At 37.2% G+C, this 21,851-nt stretch overlaps 1 protein-coding gene across 4 annotated transcripts in view; it reads right to left on the bottom strand.

Annotated features, from left to right (window-relative positions):
* MYBL1 (MYB proto-oncogene like 1) overlaps positions 1-13,568 on the bottom strand; it is a 34,378-nt gene extending 20,810 nt beyond the window's left edge. For all 4 annotated transcript variants that reach the window (XM_070631554.1, XM_008526672.2, XM_008526673.2 and 1 more), the window contains exons 1-5: positions 12,971-13,568; positions 4,505-4,610; positions 4,108-4,179; positions 2,098-2,190; positions 566-786 (exon numbers count right to left, since the gene is read on the bottom strand). In XM_070631554.1, coding sequence (XP_070487655.1) covers positions 566-786; positions 2,098-2,190; positions 4,108-4,179; positions 4,505-4,610; positions 12,971-12,990 — 512 coding nt within the window. In that variant the 5' untranslated portion in view covers positions 12,991-13,568. The remainder of the gene's footprint in view (positions 1-565; positions 787-2,097; positions 2,191-4,107; positions 4,180-4,504; positions 4,611-12,970) is intronic.
* Between the last annotated feature and the right edge of the window lie 8,283 nt (positions 13,569-21,851).

The following is a 21,851-nucleotide window of genomic DNA, read 5'->3' as shown; positions in this document are numbered from 1 at the left end:
ACAAAACATTTGAACCAGTGCAATGTACAGTGTACTTAGCACATCACTGCCTGAGGGGAATTCTGTATTTTAGCCACACAGATATATACACTACTCTCATGATTTGAATCATATCATAATTCATTAAGAAGAGAATTTTCTCTAATGCACTTTCATAGCAGTTTATTTCAGCCAGTGTATTTGTTATTCTCTGGGTCTTATGCACAGATTCCAATACAAAAGAAATCTCTTCGTTTTAAATTCTACTCCAACCGAGTTTGTACAAGAATGTCTACCTGACCGGCACTGATATGTAAACATGATTTGGGAAGTGCATTAAATGTTGGTAATCTAAAGGTCTATCATTTTATTGTAAAAATTACTGCTACAAAATATTTCATTAAAAAAGTAATTACATCCCTTACCACAGAATTTATAACAAATAGTCCCAAAGGGTTGCTTGTATTATGCAGTCTAAATCTTAATTACAAATAAAAGTCATGGGGTACTTGCAAATATATTTAATAGTAATATAATAAAGATCAAGTTTAAGTACAGAAAAATGTATATACATTTATATAAGCACCTTCCAGGAAGTAGTTTGGCAATTTCTGCCCAACGATTTCCCAACCGCTTATGTGCTTCATAGATGATCCTGTCCTCCTCTTCTGTCCAGGAAGATTTCTTTACCTCAGGATTTAGATGATTGTGCCATCTTTCTCTACACTGCTTGCCTATTCTTCCTTTTAAATGTTTTGCAATTAAAGACCATCTTTTTGGCCCATATTTCTGAACTAATTCAATAACCTAAGAAACAGAAAAACAAAGTTTAAAAAAGCACTACCTTGCCAGAATTTTAAAACACATCTCAAGAATACGATTTTTTTAATGTATTAAATCCAAACCATAACTAAAACTTTCAAAAAACAATTTTACCAATAAACCCTTCAGTATTTGCCAAGTTCAAAAACTGACCCCAAACTTAGCTAAAATACAAGGTGCTAATAAAGTGACTTGTTAAGTTCAATTGTTTTCATACAAAATTAATTTAAAGTAACAGTAAAAATGTTGAGACTTATGCATTTTCTATTTTCACATCTTTAAGAAAAAAGCTTCAGGGGCTGGCCCAGTGGCAGAGTGGTTAAGTCTGCATGCTCCACTTTGGCGGCCGGGAGTTTGCGGGGGTTCAGATCCCAGGAGCAGACCTAGCACTGTTCGTCAAGCCCGGCTGTGGTGGCATTACACATAAAATAGAGGAAGATTGGCAACAGATGTTCGCCCCGGGCCAATCTTCCTCACAAAAAAAATTTAAAAAAAAAAAGCTTCAGCTGAAAGCCAAATAAATCGTTTGGAACCAAGAAGGATCTACAGAGTTACTGTCTTTTCATTTCTTTCTTTCTCAAACTGAAAGGATACAGATCACACATTTTAAAAGTTATCATTGGCTATCAAGTAAATTATATCAGCTCTGAGCTTAATGAAGTAAGTGTTTTCCTTTTTTGCTTTGAGTGACAATAAGAATGCTCTAATTCGCCAACTACAGTAACAATTTTGATGCCATAAAGAACATGAACTAAAGGGCAATTACGAGTGGAGGACAGAAACTCTCCCATTCTTCTCAGACTTTTGTAACACAAAGAATTACCTTGGTTTTTAAATCATCCAACCCTCTGGAAACATGACACACTGATATCTATCTTATTTTAAGGCTCATTATAGGTCAAGAGGGAAAGTTAAGAATGCCTTTCTTATATATCATGTTATCAGATAAAATAAAAAATTAAATTAAATTGTTTTTAAAATGTTAATTTTCAACAAGAAACTATACCCTAAATGTTGCTAACCCAAGCTCTAAACAAGGTGACTAAGCTGACAGTATTCTTTCCTTCTGCAAACCAAACTCTCAGAAAGAAAAGGCTATAGATATTATACTTGGTTTTATTCAAGTCATCAAAAACTACATGCCAAGACACTCAACTTTCAATTCTAATGCAAGCAGCACCCAGAGGAAAGAATCAAAGTGATTTAAACATATACTTTATGGGTCAAGACAATGTATTAGAAAGAAAAAAAGCTAGTCCACCTACACAGTGAAAATAAAGAATATGAACACATTACCCTCTGATCTTCTTCTTTAGTCCAGGGACCCTTTATCAATTCTGGATTTAAAACTTTCTGCCATCGATGCTGGCACTGAAAATCAGAACGATTCTGAAAGAAGAGATGGCTTTGTTATTGAACAATTGTCTTCCAGAAAGCAAATCAGCCCAAACTTATCTCTCACCACCTCAAGAAAAAAGTCTTTAAGAATAATGTATTCAATAGCATTCTTTAAACATGCAATATTTATTTTACATGCCTGTGTCCCAATTCTTCTTTTAACTAAAGTTGTTGGCAGAGCTTAAACTACAAATAAAAACAATATATATTTGAAATTAAAGTAGGTGTCTCTACACTACGCCTCATAACACAGCAAGGAGCCAAGCACAGACACTGACATAAAGAAGCGTATCTAAGATTGGGAAATAAAAGGGAGTAGGCAGAAAACTATACAAAGTAGATATAAGAACTCAGCACAGCAGTCTGGATTCATACAGCACAGCAGCACATAACTCTACCTAATTAAAAAAACCCTAAAAGCATGACTAGACTACTGCACAGTATTGAAAGGATGTTCATAAATGATGATCCCCAAGTTATCAAGAAAAAACTAATTATATCTATATGGAAGATGTTCATTACATATCAGTTAAATTATTTGTGTTGAATCTTAAAAGGAAAATTCACTTTACCAAGATAAGAAAACTTTATGTAGAAACATCTCAAACTCCAAAAATGATTAATAAATCAAGTCTTACTTTAGTCAATTCATAACCTAGTAACTCCTATGTATTACAATGATGATGATAACAATAATAACAATAAATAATAGTTAACTTCTCACTAGTCATTCACAGTTTACAAGGATATTAGTTCATATACAGGATTACAGATAATTTAGAAGTATATAAAGGGATAGATACAAATACTTTGTTTACTAATATCTCTGTCTTTGTGCCTGATGGACTTCAAATTATTTTTGTTCAAACTTAGCTTCTTCATTTATGGCTTCTGTACATCAATGCTGATCCATTTTAAGGCTATCACTTTCTTCAAAATAATCAAGTTATTCCTGAATGTCCTTGTAGCATTTCTCTGCTCACTTCAATTGCTGTTAAACCACTGACATTAAACTGATAAATCCAATGTAAATAACTTTTCTAATTTAGCTTCCATTTATTGGACAGCTGCTAGATGTCAGGAACCATGCCAAACATCCTATATGTTATTTCTAAGTCTCACAACAATGCTACAAAAACAAGTACTATTATTTACATATTATAGACAAGGAAGCTGAAGATCAAAGAGGTTAAGTAATTTTTCTAAAACCAAACAACCATTAGAGTTGACATTTAAACACAATTCAGACTGACTCCAAAACTTATGCTCTTTTCATTATTTGGTCTCAAATTTCAGGTTATGTTGAAAGGCATCATAACAATATAGAAAGAACATAGGTAGCATGGCTTCTGAAACCCAAAGTAGCCAAAACAGAAATTCAAATATGAATATTTTGCCTCACAACCTACAATGTAGTAGGAACAAATAAGAGTATATGTGAAAATACTTCGTAAATTATAAAATTACATGCTAATGAACAGTATGTGAATAGTAGTATGGTGAACAGCAAGTATAATTTTTTTTAAAAATCAGTGACACTTTAAAATGTAAGCATTTTATGACAAACTTTTCAACACACTTTTTCTAATTTTATTAGCTATCAAAATATTTCAATATATTTAACTTCTCTCAAAATGATTTAACATTTATCAGCAAATATTTATAAAGCCTTACTTAAACTTAATATCATTTTTGTTTTAGATTCGTAATCTTCTTTAGGCCCCTGGATAGACTGACTACTAGAAAATCAGACTTTCTAAGCCACTGGCAACTACAGGAAGACCAGAACAAGAGATGTTTTTAGGAAGGAAACCTAAATCTAAAATAATGTAGACACATTTTTGAAAAACAGTAAATTTAACCCAATGGCCTAAATCACTCATGTAAGAAATATAATGTTTCACTTACTTGTAGATGACTAGCAATTAGAGTCCAATCATCAGTTCCATGTTGTTCAACCAACTTCTTTAACTTATCATCCTATTAAAACAGGTATGAAAATTAGAAAGCTTTCCCCCACTCTGTCCTTCTATCCTTGAAGAGAGATAACTCTCCAATTCTTTAATGTCATATCTGGTGGCCATTTTTAGACAGACTGAAGACATTATAATACAGGTTCTCCCATTTACTACTGTTTCTGTCAGTCTCAACATCAACCTGCCCTTCATGTGTCTGGTTGAAGAAAAATAACGTGCAAGTTAGCTGATGGATAACTTTTCTCACGTTTTGTTTTTAAATAGTTTTCATATCTACAATATTATTAATCAATATGTAAATATAAGTATGAAATTAGTAAACCTTATACCTCATCTCTTGTCCATTTTACTCTGTTCCAGAGTTTCTTCAATCCTTTTTGTTGTGGTACTTCATAATCATGATCAGCATACTGAAGGTCATCATCCTCATCCTCACTGAAAAAACACAATCATGAAATCAAGAATTTAATTTAAATTTGTGAATTCAATCATTGAATCTGTGTATACAGATAAAATTAAAGAAGCCACTCAGACTAAAAGACATATATCAATGAGATTATTCAAAGTATAAAAAAATTAAGAGTCTTACAACAGGGAGGAGCTATAGCTCTGACTGACACCAGAGAGATGAGGCTGCGTATGTCACCGGGGGCCAAATGATAACCTTTTTTGTCATGTTAAGGAGTTTGACATTTATTATTTATTTGATCTTTATCCTAAAGAGTTAAAGGACTTTAAGTAAGGGAGTGAAAGACAAATATCTTGTGTTTCAGAAAAATCACTGGCAGGAGTGTGGAGAAATGGAGGAGGGAAGACCAATTAGTAATCTTTCACAATAAACCAAGTAAGAAACTATTAGAGCCTGACAATGGTAATGGTAAAATACAAAACAAAGCCAGTTAAAAGAGACAACGGAAGAAATGATCCATTAAGAATACCAACAGAAAAAGTTAAAATATGTAGAAATAACTTGAATGTACAAGAGCAAGGTATAGTAAACAACAAAGCACTATTGTGAGACACAGAAGACTTGAACGAACGGAAACCACAGATGTCCATCATTCTCCCTAAATTAATTCGTAAATTGAAGTTAAGTGAATAAAAATACCAATAGATTTTCAGAGAGAATTAGACAGGTTGATTCTATAGTTCACTTGGAGAAATAAACAAGCAATAATAGCCGGGAAAGTTCTACAAAAATAATAACAGGAGAATCAGCACTACCCAATATCAAAATATACTGCAGAGAAACAACGAACAAAACAGAACGGTACTGGCACGTGAGCAGACACACAGATCACTGGAACAGAACATTCAGAAAAAAAGAAAACCCATAAGGGAATTTGGTAAATTCTAACAGTAACATATCAAATCAACGGGATAAAGATGGACTTTTCAATAAATGGTAAGACACTGCATAGCTATTTTAAAAAACAAAGCTCAAGTTCTACTTTAAAATAAAAAATAATCAGATGAAGCAAATATTTTACATTTCTTAAAATGAAACCATAATAGTACTATAAGAAACAGGGTAGAATTCTACTTTTTATATCTTTTACTAGAAGAGATCTAAATGTGACAAAAATCAAGAAACCATAAAAGAATAAACTAAGGTAATGACAGTGGCAACAGAAAGAAGCACATGAAACTGAGAGATATTAAAAAGGCAGAAACAAAAGGATTTTACAACTGATGGATATAAGAGACATGGGAGAATGAATCAAGGATGACTACAAAATTTCTAGCTTTGGGAGCATAAGTAGAGCTATTCACTGAGACAAGGAACAGAAGAAGGAGAAACAGAACTTTGGGAGGGAGAAGGGAACAAAGAGAGTAAGCAGTTTTGGACTAGCTGATTTCAAGGCACTTGAGAAATATACAGGTGGATATACATAGAACAACACTGCCCAAAGAAATATAATGCAAGCCACACAAAATTTCCTAGTAGCCACAGTAAAAAAAAGAAAATAGAAACACGTGAAATTAATTCTAAGAATAAATATCATTTAACTCAATATTTCAAAAAGTTTATCATTTCAACACATAATCAACATAATCATGGAATATTTTACATTACTTTTTTTGTACTAAAGTCATTACAGTTAACAGTACATCACAATTCAGACTAGGCACATTTCAAGAGTTCAGCAGCTATATGTGGTTAGTGGCTCTCTTTTGGGCAAAGCAGATCTAGAAGACAAGTGGGTACATGATCTTTCTGCTCAGGTAAGAAGTGTGGGTGGACCCAGTTTTGACAATCACCAGCATAAAGAGAACAGTTAAAGTCATGAGAGCACAAAGCCCCAGGAAAGAGGGCAGGCCCTTATGATAAACTGAATTAGAGAATTTTGAGTAGCCCGAGGACTGAACAAAGTCATGAGCATCTGAAAATAACATAAGCTAATATTCATTTAAACTTTCTAAGTACAAGACATTGTGGCAGTCTATGAAATTTCTCTCTTAAAACTCCACAATAACCTGAGGGGACTAGTATTATTCCCATTTTACAGAATAGGAAACTTTGACTTAGAAAGGAACTTCTTGCCCACAGTTACACCAAATATAGCATGGTTGAACTCCAAAACCCACTACTTAACCACAGTACTACAACATACTGGAAAAACAGGGAAGAGGATAACGAGAAACTAGAAGATACCAAAGACAAACCTCAAGTACAATTTGAAATCAAAGCAAACATTTAACCTGACCATAATATATTTAAGAACATGTGGGTAATTCCTAATATCTACATATGGTTTCAATCTTACAACACTGAAAAATGAAGGCCTAGATTTAATATGTACTGTCTACAAACCCTTTGCAGGAACTTCTAATTTCCCTCAATTTGTCAATTCCATAGACCAAAATTCCTCATATCTGACCAAGCAAGACACCCAGATCCCCTATTCCCCCAACTATGATATTTATCTACTGTCTCTTTAGTTCAATGCACTTCACTATTTCAATGCTCTCCCCAAAAGCTAGTGTCTACTTGTAACAGTAATTTGCCAGTCCTACTTCCATATATGCTTGTTTCGTCAAACTATGCAGAAAATACAAACACAGATTTAATTAAAGAAAATACCTGTTATTTGCAGCCATCTTCAGCTATCAGAAAAATCACCTGATAGGCCACGATTAAATTGTTAAAATTGGAGAAGGTTCAGGATCCAATGACTTCACAAATTTCCAAGAAAACTACTAAATCAGATCAAACCACACTGAAGCTTTCTGTTCAATTTGTATGTACTCAGGGCATCCACCCTTCCTTCTTAATGCTTATCCCACTTGCCATCCTTCCCAACCAAGTAGTATGATCAGGAGTGCCAAGATCATGTCTAATATGTTCACCTCTCAGCACTAAACACAGTACCTGCCAAATATATATAAAATTAATGAATGATCTTCCTTACTTTTCCAAGTACTCTGTATTCCAAAACCACCTCACTCCCTTCCAACCCAATCAAAACTTTCACCTCCCTCAATACAGCTGACCACAAATAGATATGAAAAAGAAAACACTTTTTTTAACAGATGAAAATACCTCTAGGAGGAAGTGAAAGGCATTCCCATTTGTTAAAAGAGACTTTCAAAATCCAAATGCACCTCCAAGTGGTAGAATATAAGAAGCAGAACCTGCTGAAATAAACATAAAAAATATTCAGTACAGAAGGGGTTCTTTGGGGGTGTCTATTAATATTGCCTAATCTTTCCCAGAACTGTCCCCAGAAACATTACCACTTCCTGCCACTCCAAACAGCCCTCAGACATGCTTTTCACAGGTTCCCCACTTTTCTTCTCTCCTCTCAGATCGCAACAGCTACCACAACAGCATATTTGAAACTGTTTTAAAAATTAGGTTATTTCTAGATCAAAACAATTTTTAATTTGGGGACTTGCCCATATAAATCTTGAGTATTCACAAAAAAATATACATCTAATCTGTACAAAATTCACCTTAAGGTTTTTACCAAAATATTTTAAGTTAAGGACATGAGTCCAAAAATGTTACTTTGGTCAAAAGACTAGTTTCCAAGAAGTAATTTTCCTGAAAACTTGTTCATTTTAACTCTAAAATTCCGCCTTCTTTTTTAACCACATACTTGATTTGTGAGAAATTTCTATTTCTACATGAGGTTTCATTCTCTGTTTTGCATCAGCATGGTCATGAGTTTCACATAGAGTTACAAAGCCCAGTCAATGTTCAGGAAGCTGGGTTTTTTGAGTGGGTGAGTATGAGAGAGGATTAAAGTAGAATTCTTAGAATCATCTATCCACCACTGAGGCTTTCCTAGAGTCTATCTACCTATCTAGTTCTTGGTTTTAACATTAAGCTATTTCTATATTATTTAAGTGATTGTTGAAAGGATGATATAACTTTTAAATAAGTGTGACAGAAAAAGATCAACATCACTAGCTACAAAAGAAAAATGCCTGAGAACACCTACAATTTGCCAAGAAAAAAGGGAAAAGATAAAACCCCACAAGAAAGCTCATCAATATTCCACTCTCACCATTTAAGAATGAAAAGGTCCCACTGCTTAATAACGGTTAGACACCATCAAAACAAATCTGCTCTATTTTTCTGCTCTTTATATCATCTTTTAGCATTACTCTACTGTAGCAATCAATGCTGGTAATATGCAATAATGAAATAAAATCAGCTCCCTCCATGTAAATAAATAAACCATTTCTAGCCTGGGTGACTAATCTAGAAGACAGCAAAAATAGGCGAAATTATTTCTCCAGTCACAAAGCAAAAAAAGAAGAGGAATTTAGTCTCTGAATCTCCTTCCAGGACTTCGTTTCCAGAAACACTGCATCAGTTTTATTTTTTAAATCAAAGGAAATATTTATTCTATAACTGTCTAATACATTACCTAAGTACTACATTCACATGGAAAGGGTTTTGTAGATTATGAATGAACAAAGTGATCAGGGTGATTATGAAACAGTAAAATGAAGCACACACACGCACACATACATACACACACACACACACACACACACAAATACTATGGCTCATTAGACAAGGAGAATGGTTAAGAGTAACTTTACACTGGGCTGTAAGCTAACGGATGTGACAGTCATAACTCTGCAAAAAAATATACAAACTATTCACACAACAATATTAAGATAAAACATTCGAGAGAAGTTCAGTTTTAAAGGACACCAATTATACAGCCTAAAAAGAGTAAAATGAAGTAGCCAAAGGAAGAATGAGAATTTTTTTAAAATTTATTTTTATTTGAAAAGAAACTACTGGTGTGAAATTAGAGAAATATCAGTAGTTCTATAAAATTTCCTCTAATAAAAATCACTTTAACTCGATTATATTTTAAATCACAAACCACATCGTCTGAAATTTTTATCATAACCAAAAAATACGTCTTTATTATACTTTAGGGTAATTGTGCATATTTTAAGTCCAATCGAATTCAAGGTATGAAAACATACCAGGTTGATTTAATAAAGTGAAATCAGGCCACCTAGTGGTTAATATGATGTACTGCATACGTGAATATTTTATTTCCTAATTGGGACTGCAAACTAGCATCATTACAGTACGACAAATTTCACTTCATGTGACCATTATTAATAGCAAAACTGAAATAACTACTGAAGGGAGTTCTACCTAGCTACCCATAAGCAAAAACAACGTGAAAACATTTCTATTTTATTCCATTAGTGTGTGTATATTTTTAACGAGAAATGATTACAAAAGAGTTCAAAATAGGATATATATTAAAGCTGGAAGTTACCTTACAGACCATAAAATCCAAACCCCTTATCTTAAAAGATGAAAAACTGGGATACACAGTTTACTTGCTATCCCAAAACAATTTTGCCAGTTAATGACAAGCTGATTAAAAAAATCAGTTCCCATATTTCAGTACTCTTTCACCCATAACATCCATTTTGCTGGAAACAAAACAGTAAAAGTGCTTCCTACAGACAAACACACCTCACTGAAAAACATCTTCCAGTTCAAGAGCTGGCTTTTTATCTTTTCAGTTTAGTGTAGTTGCAGGCCGCAACTGTAAACACCTGAATCCACTACTACTTAAACAGACCTTCTAGCTTCTGCATGACATTTTTAAAAGTTTATTTTTAAGGGTAGAACTGGCTTTAAAAACTAAAATTAATGACAATACATTAAAAATCAAATACATGTTCATAATAAATATACAATTTTGGTATTGCCTGTAAATTATGTCATCAAAACCCCCAGTGGGATCTAAAACTATTTAAAGTCACAACACTAAACGAGCCCTTTCCTTTATGTAAATATAGGTCAGGGATACTACAGCTATCTTACAGATCGAAAGAGTCAACATCCTTCAGTTGTTTCACACCTGAGGTAACAGTTTTTTACTCTTTTTTTTCAGACCATACAGAAAAAGTATATTACAGGATTTATGCCTATAGTCTCATGCAAAACTTTTACACAGCAAAGTACAGCTTGCTCAAATACTTAAATGGCTGTACAGTGGAGATCTTAAAGTGACCGAATTATTTCCTTTCTTTTTCAATTACAAATTAGGTTCATATTTATTATTAGGATATTTAGCCAAAGGGCATGAATCCAGACTTTTCCCAAAGAACAGATTATTTCCCCTACAAAACACTTCACATTCTATTATCTCCTAGGATAAGTGATTATTTACAGACACAAGAAATATAATTTAGAATACGAAACATTCAAGTATGAAGACCCTAAGTAATACACCATTCAGAGATGGTAATTTCTCATCCATCTTCTACTCCCATAGGGAGTGTAGCTTCACCCCACCACGTTTAATTACCCCAGGCTTAGGACTCTTTAATCATTCTATAATACATGTTTCAATTAATTTATATGGCTGACAAGAAATAAAAGTCAACATTAAAATTAACATTTAGATCTCAAAGCTCATAGTATTGTCAATAAAAGAAAATGACTTATACAAGCAAATTAATCATTAAATCATTTCTTCTTTTTCAGTCTATTATTACAAAGCATACACAAATTATGAAATAGACAGAAAACCAATTGGAGAAGACAGGGTTCTGATATTCAAGCACCCATGTCTAACCATAACTAAGTGCTGATGACAGCATTAGCCAAGAAACTATTTCAAATAAGATTAACACCAACACTGATAATTAGATAATGCCACACTGACTATAAACAAACTTCTGTTACTGAGGTGACATAATCACTTGTCACCTTGATTAAGGAAGTTATTTTATTTTTTAAATTTTGAATATTTAAAAATTCAAAACAAAAGGCCTAAACCAGTACCTCAGTAATGACAATTACAGGACCTTTTAATAGCTACCTTTTCTGAGGATTTAGAGGTTAATTTGGTCCACGTTCTAGAGCAATGATTCTCACCTGGGTGATTTTGCCTAAGAGACATTTGGTAACGTCTGGAGAGATTTTTGAGTGTCACAACTGGGGCAAGTAGAAAGCGTTACTGGCATCTAGTGGGTAGAGGCCACGGATGCTGCTAAACATCCTACAAAGCATAGGACAGACCCCCACTACCAAGAATTATCTGATCCAAAATATCGATAGTGCCAAGGGTGAAAATCCTGTTCGAGAGAGGGGGGTTTATGTGTGTATGTGTGTTTGTGTACATTTGTTCCACCTCAAGAGTTTGACCTATGTGTAGTTGCTACAAAATAATAAGCTAATGAGGACTTAATCATATTTTATGCTGATTTCCGCAAAAACATTTTACATACAGCAGGTGCCTAATAAATGAATAAAGCGAAAAATATGTGTAGTTATTACCAATTTTTAACAGAAATCTGCAATGAATGAATCCTGGTACTAAATTTCAATTTAGGAAATACATCTCTAGTTAAGACTTTGAGGCTGTGGATCCAGATAAAACTATTTGGAAATTCTGCCAAACATCTTTTCTGGTTTATTTAACAATATTGACGACTAAAAGACGCCTTCCTTTTTTGCCATCTAAGTGATTACTACCCACAACTTAGGAGTAGCAACTACAGTAATATATAGATCAAAATTAGATGCATAAATTCATCCTAGTAAGTTTTCCAATAAACAAATGGGCCCTACCACTGTGCAACACTTAGGTACAGTCAGAGCCAAACATGGACACTCAAAATATTAAGTAAATCAAATACATTGTTTTATTTTAAGATCGAGCTACTGCTGGTAACAGTGTGACATCTTCCCAGTGGAAGACATTAAAAACATATACATAAAGTTGCGAAAACGGGTAGGGTAATTACAGAAGACATCAAATACGTTCTCTCCCCTCAGCTATTCCTCAGAGGATTTTCCGTACTTTCCAAGGTAGCAAACATGGCAGAGGGGTCTCGGCCCAGATTTATGACCCAGTTCCTATTTTAACTGGTACAGTATTTCCGAAAAAAAATAGTCCCTCTGAGCAGCATTTTCAAGTCGCCCGGGCTGGACCCCACCTCTTCCATCCGCGCGGCGTGTGCCCTGAAGGCGCACAGACTTACCTGGCAACAAACTCCCACCGGAAAGTTGCCGTGAAAGATTAAGAGTCTGGACGCGCGCTGTGGGGAGAGTGAGCTCCAAGGAGCGGCCTGGGCATCTGTCACCCACTTTCCGCGTCTTAAACACACTGGTCCCCAACTCTCCACACGTCACGGCTGCGCTCCGGCCAGCCGGGCCGAAGCGCCTGTGGAGCAGCGGGAAGGACAACCTCTGCCCCGGGAGGGGAGGGCCCGGTGGGGAAGCAGCGGGAAAGGAAAGAGAATCCGAGCCGAGACTGCCGACAGGCCTGGGCGAAAGGGATGTCACCCACCTGCGCGACCTCTTCGCCATCCTTCAAGTACCGCATAGGCGCGGGCTGGGCGGGGACGCAGTTCAGCCTCCTCCAGCCTCAGGCGAACGCTCCTTCTCCCTGACCCTCCCGCCGCTGGCCTCGCTCCCTCTCCGAGGCGACCGAGTACGGAACGCAAGTCCCCGGCAGGGCAGGACGGAGGGACGGAGGGACGGAGGGACGGAGGGGCAGACCGCGACCCGCCCCCGGCCCGCAGCGCTGCTCCTAGCCCCGGCCCGGCCCGGTCAGGAATGCCCCCAACATGTCAGCAGGCGCGCTCCCGCCCTCCGCCGGCCCCTCCCGACGCCTCTCAGCCTCCTCGCTGCCCTCTCAGCGCGGCTCCGCCGCAGGCGCCGACCCCCGCCGTCTCCCCGCAGCGAGCAGCTCTGCAGGGCTCGCAGCCTCCTGCAGGGTTTTGTCCGCACCGCCGAATCTCGCGCCCAGCCTCCCTCAAGAGCCGCCGTTTGAATCTGCGCACGCGGCCCCGAACCTCATTGGCTGTGGGGGCCGCACGCGGGGGCACAGGGGCGGGGCGGGGAGAGCGCGCGCGACTGAGGGCGGGGCTGGGGAGCTGGAAGCCGGGACTGGAACTCGCGGGAGTCCGGGAAGGAGCTGGGAGCCAGGGGGCGGGGCCGCAGGCGGGGCTCGCGGGCCTGCCTGCGACAGAACCCGGAGCGCGCCGAGCGCCGCACCGCGAGGGGGCGGGGGCGCCCGGGGCCGCGCGGGGCCTGCTGGGAAAGCGAGTTCCAGTGCTGCCTGAGAGGCGGGTCCGGAAGCAGCTGCGGGAGCTGAAACTTCACGGGGTGACTGGACGGTGTCCCTGGGGATTGGGCGGTCCAGCTGGGGCAAGTCCCCCCAGTCTTCTCTCGGCCAAAGCTCGTTCCTCGGGTATATCCCGCCCCACTAGTTAGGAGACGCAGTCTTCGGACTTGAGACAAATCTAACCATAAAATTTGCGCGGCCGTTACTATTTAAGCAAAAATGTGAGCTATTTTTGACCAGACATAACTACTGGAGTAGCGACGATTCTGTGGCAGGAAACTGAATATCAAGAATGAGCAGGAGGAGTGTGACAGGTGAAAAAATTTTTATCTGGAGACATGCTTGGAACGGAAAAGGGAAATAATTCAAGTCTGCGGCTGGTCTTCGCAGTGCTTAATCTCCTATCCCGTTCTACGGGAAATAACTGATGTGCGCGGTGAAGGAGCCCTGATCCAGAACAATGCAGGAGAACAGGAGCTGACTGGGAATTTCGCCCAGATAAATGAGGACGGTAGTCAACAGAAGAAGGTGACCTTCCTTCGCAGGAGAGTCGGGAGGAGGGGGGAACTGCACCGGAGCAGCTTCCAGCGGTTGCAACTACTCTAGAGGGTTCAAGTCTAAAAACTACAAACTGCTCAGTTCAAGTAGCATTAAAGCAGATTAACTACCGTAACGATTAGAAATGGTGAAGGACCCAGATTTGCAAGGTACCATGGTCTGCTGCATAGGGCATTAAACCACATGTTAATGTTATAACAGCCTTACATTTTGCTATTTTGAAATTTTACGCATCAATTTTTGCAAATCAGGTGCAGGTGCAAATGTGAATAAAGAGGAGCTTGCAAGCACTACTCTCAAAACTTTAAAACACCTGCCTTTTTATAGTTCCTTTTTTCTCACGGTATGGGTTCTGGGAAGGTAAAACATCTTTTCAATCATTTCTTACTGTGTTGCTGCTTCACTTTTCTTTTTTTAAAACCTAATTTAGAAAGCAATGCCATTTGAAGACACTGTTTTCTTATTTACTCCTGGGTCATACATTACTCTGCTTATTTATATCCTAACAGGAAGCAGAGTTTCTGCTATATTTTAGGCTATAGTCAGTTTTATACACAATACCTTTTTTTGAGCTTGACTGCAAGTATTTTAGATATTGACAGCAAACTCAGTCCCCCTCATTTTAGAGATAGAGAAAATTCCTCAGAAAGATAATATTGTAAGTTGATTTAAATCAGTTATAAAAAGACAGTGTGGAATTAAAGTGGCTCACAGTCATTTGAATACACATACTCAAATATATGATAACCTGAGAGTTGGAGGTTTTTTTAGCGAAACATATTTAATGAAGAATTTTTACTGAGTGTATAAAGAACTCTCAAAACTCAATAATGAGAAAAAAAGAAGCAGTAAAAAAGTGGGCAAAAGATTAGAACAGACGCTTCACCAAAAAAAAGGTATACAAATGACAGATAAGCCACATGAAAAGATGCTTCACATCGTTAATCCTTAGAGAAATGCAAATTAAAACCACAATGAGATACTACTACACAGCTATCAGAATGAGGGGGAAAAACGACTGACTGTACAAGTGTTGGTGTAGATGAAGATGTTGAGCAAATACAACTTTCACACATTGCTAGTAAGAGTGCAAATGGAATAGCCATCTTGGAAAGCAAATGTTTCTAGTGGCTTTATTTGTAACCACTAAAAATTGAAAACACTTAAAGGGACATTCTTCTCATTGTCACACATTTACTCCTCAACTGAGAGTTGGTTTTGAACAGTGCTCATGCTTCTCAAGTTTTTCCACTGAAGTAAACGGACTGAATACCAAGGGGAATAGGGGTTCAGGACAAGTGCTGGAAATTTCTTTGAAAAGTATTTTTCTTTAAAAGTTCATGTAAAGTTTTCTTTCTACTCCATGACAAATGTATTCAGTTTTTAATTATAAAAATGGTAAAAAAAAATTATGTACTAATATACTTTCTTACTCTAGATCTTTAGATAAATTGTTTCATCAGCGTTAAATGAGTAGGAAGGTGCACAGTGCTCATCTTTCACATGGCTGCCTCTACTTCTTCTTATCCTCCCACAAAGGCCAAGTACTCCCAAGGTTTGCTTATGTTAGTTTGAAAAGCTCATGCTGGTTTAATATAGTATCTAAGAGACCATACTTTTTTTTAATTAATTTTTTTTGATGAGGAAGATTGGCCCTGAGCTAACATCTGTTGCCAATCTTCCTCTTTTTGCTTGAGGAAGATTGGCCCTGATCTAACATCTATGCCCATGTTCCTCTATTTTATATGTGAGACACCACCACAGCATGGCTTGATGAGCATTCTGTAGGTCTGTGTCCGGGATACGAACGCCACTGAAGTGGAGCTTGCGAACTTCACCACTATGCCACTAAGTTCCTGCGCTCTGTTTCGGATCCTGGTGCAGACCTACACACCACTTATCAAGCTTTGCTGTGGTAGGCATCCCACATGTAAAATAGAGGAAGTTGGGCACAGAGGTTAGCTCAGGGCCAATCTTTCTCAGCAAAAGGAGGAGGATTGGCGGCAGATGTTAGCTCAGCGCTAATCTTCCTCAAAACAAAACAAAACAAACAAGTATAATATTAATGCAATGCCATTAAATGGCTGTTACACAACTAGGCCCTTCTAGGTGCTTCACATGCATTCATCTTAAGTAATGTTCACAACTTCTATAATTGTAATGACCCTGTGAGGTAGATACTATTATTTTCAGGCACTTTATAAATAAAGAAAATTGGGCAGCAAAAGGATAGCTTGTCCAAGGGCATACAGTGGAAAAATCAAGAATAGAATTAGAAGCCAAGCTCCCAATCACTGTACCGCCTTAATATCTATGGGCATTCACCTACAAGTATGGTGTCGATGTAGTGTAGAGATAGTATGGTGTAGTGCAAAGAGCTGGTAGCAGAACTGTATGATTAGTATGATGTCACTTATGTAAACAAAAACTCAAGGTGTATTTGTTTCTAGGTATGTGTCTAATGTTCTAGAAAATGGTATAAAGAATACACACCAAACTGTTTTAACAGTGTTTTACTTTGGAGAAAGAAATGAAATGGGAGCAGAGTAGGCTTAACTTTTTACCCTATGTACTTTTGTATTATTTGACTTTTTTAAAGTATAAATTCGTATGTTTATTTTATTTTTTAATTAAAAAAAAAGTTGATGCTAAACGCCAAAAATTGCTGAAAATCCTAGAAGGAAATTGCACAAGTATGGTATATAAAACTTGTCCCAATATTGATAATGCTAAGTAAATATGCTTTGGCAGAAAGGATGAAACCATATATTATGTATTCAATCTGAAAACAAAAATCAGGTTTAGAACTATATATTGGATACATAAACATCTGCTCCAACCTCTCTCTCCCCACCACCAATGTATTTTGCTAATCTCTACTTTACATTTAGGGTGCTATTTTAAATTTGATGGGAATTATAAATGGAAATCATACTAACATAAGCAACTGTAGAATTCTCACTTTGGCTTTTAAAGGTAAAAATAAGAGTGGTTGACTTGCAAGAAAAAAACCGTAAGAGAAAAAGATGTTTTAAAATGTCCCTATTTCAACTCACTGTTCCTTGCTCTACCCTTTTGTGGCAGATAGAATAATGGCCCCTTAAAGATGTCCACGTGCTAACCCCCAGAACCTGTGAGTATTTTACCTTAATGGCAAAAGGGACTTTGTGGACGTGATTAAATTAAAGATCTTGACTTGGGGAGATTAGTTTGGAGTATTCAGTGGACCCAATGTAATCACAAGTGCCCTTAAGAGTGAAAGAGGGAAGCAGGAGCGTCTGAGAGAAGTTTGAAGATATTATGCTCTTAGCTTTGAAAATGCAGGAAGGCGTCACGAGCCAAAGAATGCAGGCAGCCTCTAGGAGCTCCTCTAGAGCCCCCAGAAGGGAACACAACCCTGCTAACACCTTGATTTTAGCCCAGGGAGATCTTTTGTGCACTTTTTGACCCCCAAAACCTTAGGGTATTAAGTTTATATCGTTTTAAGCCACTAACTTTGTGATAATTTACAGCAGCAATAGGAAACTAATAATACCTACTCTGAAATTTTCATTTATGGCCTATAACAATAAAAGTAGAGCTTTCTCTTCAAAAAGTGATCTTTCACAGTGTTCAAAATTTAGCCTTTATTTACAGCAAATGAGCCTACTAATTGAGTGTTCAAAATGAAGGATAGGAACTTCAAGTTAAGAGAGAGGGTACTCAGGGTATTAAAAAGAGAAATAATATACCAGCATACCACAAAGTCCTTAAAGCAGGATTCTCACTCATCTGTGGGAAACATGACATCTGCCAAGATATGAATGTGTGTGCTTCTCTTAAATTCTAACCTTTCTACCTCTACTCTCAATTTTATCACCTTCCACTTTGTCAGAGATAATAATCTATCTTGTCTTTTTTTTTTCAGCTCCCCTTCTCTTCTGGCCTAGCACCTCCAGGCATTCCCAGAGGGAACAGTGGGGAATCTGAGGTTATTGAACGTCATCACTGTCATTTAGAGTGCCAGTTCTAGGAACATAAGACTGTTGCAATGTTTGAGATAGTCTTGCACAAGGAAGAATTATCCTAAGTTCCATTCAACATTCAACCAGACAGTAATGTAAATGAAAACCTGATTATAATTATTATGCCTAGAACCAACTCCCTTTTACACATAAACACAGTGCACAAGTGTTGGGGTTTTTGCACTGTTTTAAAATACATTGACTATTTCCAGAAATGCAACTACTATGTAAACGAGGGGAAGACTGTATTTTATTTTGTTCAGATTTAACCAAGAGTTGTTGCTCCATTTTAGAAAATCACATCCCTGAAGGTAACACAGTTCAAGGTTTTAAGACACTAATACAGCCCACTGATATCTGTCTGTATTTATAGCTATTGAGTTCATAAGTGACTCTACAGATATATCAGCTGAATTAGTAGTGCCTGAAGGGGATTTTATTATGATTCTCTTCTGTTTCTCCTCCATATTATAGGTAAAGCATTAAATTAATTTTTGAAAAATTGTATATAAGTTATCTTGAATTTCATTTTAGTAGGATATGGAGAATACAATATAATGTTATAAAAAGGGGATATTGACTCCAGTAGGGTTGAAAATATTGATCTAAATATATTCATCCATTCTTCCCATGACCCTGTATTAGCTGTCTTCCCTTCTTCCCTTTGAGTCAAACTTCGTCAAAGATGTCTTGACTTTACTACCCAATCAGTCTTCAGTCCTCTCAAAATCTAACCTTTACCACCACCATGCCATTGAAATTGTGCTGCAAAAGTCACGAAACCCTGTTAAATCCCATGGACACTTGAAGATAGAAATCAATATTCATTTTACCCGAACTTTCTACAGCATTTGACTTCATTACTCCCTTTTATTTGAAACTTTCATCCCTTGTTTTCTGTGATATCACCTCCATGATTTCTTTCAAGCCTCTGTTCTTCTGCCTGCTCCTTAAAAGATGGCATTCCCTAATTTAAACTAAAAAAAACTTAAAAACTACATTTTTAGTTCTCTTCTCACTCTAAATTCTCTTCCTAAGCAATCTCATCCACTCCTATGACTTCAGTCATATCCTATGATTCACAAATCTTTACTTTGAATCCCAAACCCTCCCCTGAATTCCATCTCTCTCCATCTGGAAGCACTAAACACCCAAAATACGACATGTGCCATAGTGGAATTCACGTCTTACCTACCAATATGTAATTACTCGTGTGTCCTATTCCAAATTAGTAGCACCAGTAGCCAGCCTCTGAAGTCAGAACCTGAGAGTCTGGATTGACCTTTTTACTCTCCATTATCCTCTCCTCTCCATCCCCACTGCCAGTGGATCATTTCAAGCTCTCATCCCTCACCCAGTTGCAGCCAGTCTTTTAACTGCTCTCCTGTCCTCTAGTCTGGTCCAATCCAATGTGTCCTCCACTTGGCCACCTGGGGGATCTTTAAAAACATAAATCTGTTTAAATTACAATATCTGCCTTGGAAAAGCTCCAATTTCTAGTTGGTGTCTCAGAACAAAAGCCTTTCTCATTTTGACATTTGGGACCACTTTAGCCGTTTATTAGCCTAGTCAAACTATAGACTACATTTAAATTATGCCTCAGAACATATTTTGAATACCATAAAACTTGATGATGTAAAAATAGTATAGCTAATAAAAGGAAGTAGAATGGGAAGATAAGTGATATTAGAAAGTGTAGAAATACTAATTTCCTCATTTTACAAACTGGCAAGTTAAGAGATAATGTCTAAAATTGATGGCTCAATAGAGACTTAAGTATGTTATATAAAAATATAAATATCACCTAAAAAGGGCAAGGGAACTCATCTTTCTTAATGGAGGAATCAAATACTGTCTAAAGTTGATAAATCGAGAGATTAAACCTGTAAGCATCTCCATTTGTTATGGAGGTAACCTCCAAAAGAGAAATGGTTCATTTAGCAATTGAGATGAGGGAGCTGGGTGTCTTTCTATAGTTTTGAAATTCTTTTTTTAACTATGTACGTGCATTGCTTTGAGAATAACTTAAAAAGGAAAACAAGGCCTATTTCAATGAAAACTTTTACAGATTACTTCTTTTTCAGATATTGATTTAATTTTTCTAATCACTTCCCTGTACCAAAAATAAATTTAACAACATTGTGAAGTTTACACCAAAGAAAAAGCCAAATCACTTGCCATAAGAAAGATCACAAAATGATAATCTTAACTTGAAAAGCAATATTGTAAGCACAACTTAAGATATACATTGTACTGCTGTTTAATGGAAACAGACAAGGTGACAGATACTGGGCAGGGCCATGAGACGCTAGAGGAAAAAATGGAACTAATCTTGCTATAATCCTGGTAATATTGAAAGAAATCAGAATGAGAGTTTCTAGGTCCTAATTTGATTCTCACTTCAGTGTTTTGCTTACATTTTTGTTACACATCTATGCATCTAAGTTTCACTGGTCATATTCAGTAGCAGAGACACCTTTTAGTTTCAAAGGATAAGCTCATGTTTCTGAAGTTGGTTTTATGTACACTGAATTTATTATTTCATTCTGTTAGTTTTCCTTTCCTTAGCAACCTACTTGTGTAAGCTTTCTCAAACTTTTTCACCTTATTCATTCAACTGGATCATCACCCTCTTACAGGAAGGATTTGGAGTCTAAAGTTTGGCAAACATAAGCATCCCACTTGATTTTGCTTGATGGACTGGCCTAGCAAATAAAACATTTTTGGAGGTGCTGAATCTTGCCAATTTGATTTCTTTTTTCTTCTCTTTCTCTCCAAATCCACCCAGTACATAGTTGTATATTTTTAGTTGTGGGTTCTTCTAGTTGTGACATGTGGGACACTGCCTCAACATGGCCTAACAAGCAGTGCCATGTCTGCGCCCAGGATCCGAACCGGTGAACCCCAGGCTGCTGAAGTGCAGGGCACAAACTTAACCACTCGGCCATGGGGCCGGCCCTGCCAATTTGATTTTTTAAACATCCTGGTAATTCTTTAGGTCTCAGCTAATCACCTCTTGGGAAGCCTTGTGTAAGCACTACCAGGTCAGGTTAGTTCCTCCTGTAGTGTAATCCCACACCACCTAGTATTCCCCTTACATTTGCACTTGCTTATTTAAATGTCTCTCTCCTTCACTAAAAGTATAAGCATAACAAAGGCAGGAGGTATGTCTTTCTTGCCATTTTATTATTCCTTATACGTAGCAAAGTACCTGGCACATGACAGATTCCATTGAAATGTTTTCTAGGTGAGATGCATGTAGCCCATGAACTTTGAGAAATATAGCATTTGGGGAACATTCCCACCAAAACAACAGACCCACTTAATAAATGAAAATAATTATTTTAGGTTCTTGAAATAAGATGATTGGACTTTTACCTAACCAATGATTCTCAAATTTACCCAGATCAATCATCAAATAAATTCTGAAACCCTTCCTTAAAGCACCTCCACATTTGGAGGAAGCAAGAAAACAAACCCAAGGAAGGAACAACTTAGGGTAGAGGATTGGAGTTCAGGAAGGGAACTTGTAGGAAGTG

The sequence above is a fragment of the Equus przewalskii genome, chromosome 8 (genome assembly GCF_037783145.1).
Source record: "Equus przewalskii isolate Varuska chromosome 8, EquPr2, whole genome shotgun sequence".
Classification (NCBI taxonomy): Eukaryota; Metazoa; Chordata; class Mammalia; order Perissodactyla; family Equidae; genus Equus; species Equus przewalskii.
The sequence above is the reverse complement of the archived record's forward strand: the minus strand, read 5'-3'. Positions and strand labels throughout refer to the sequence as shown.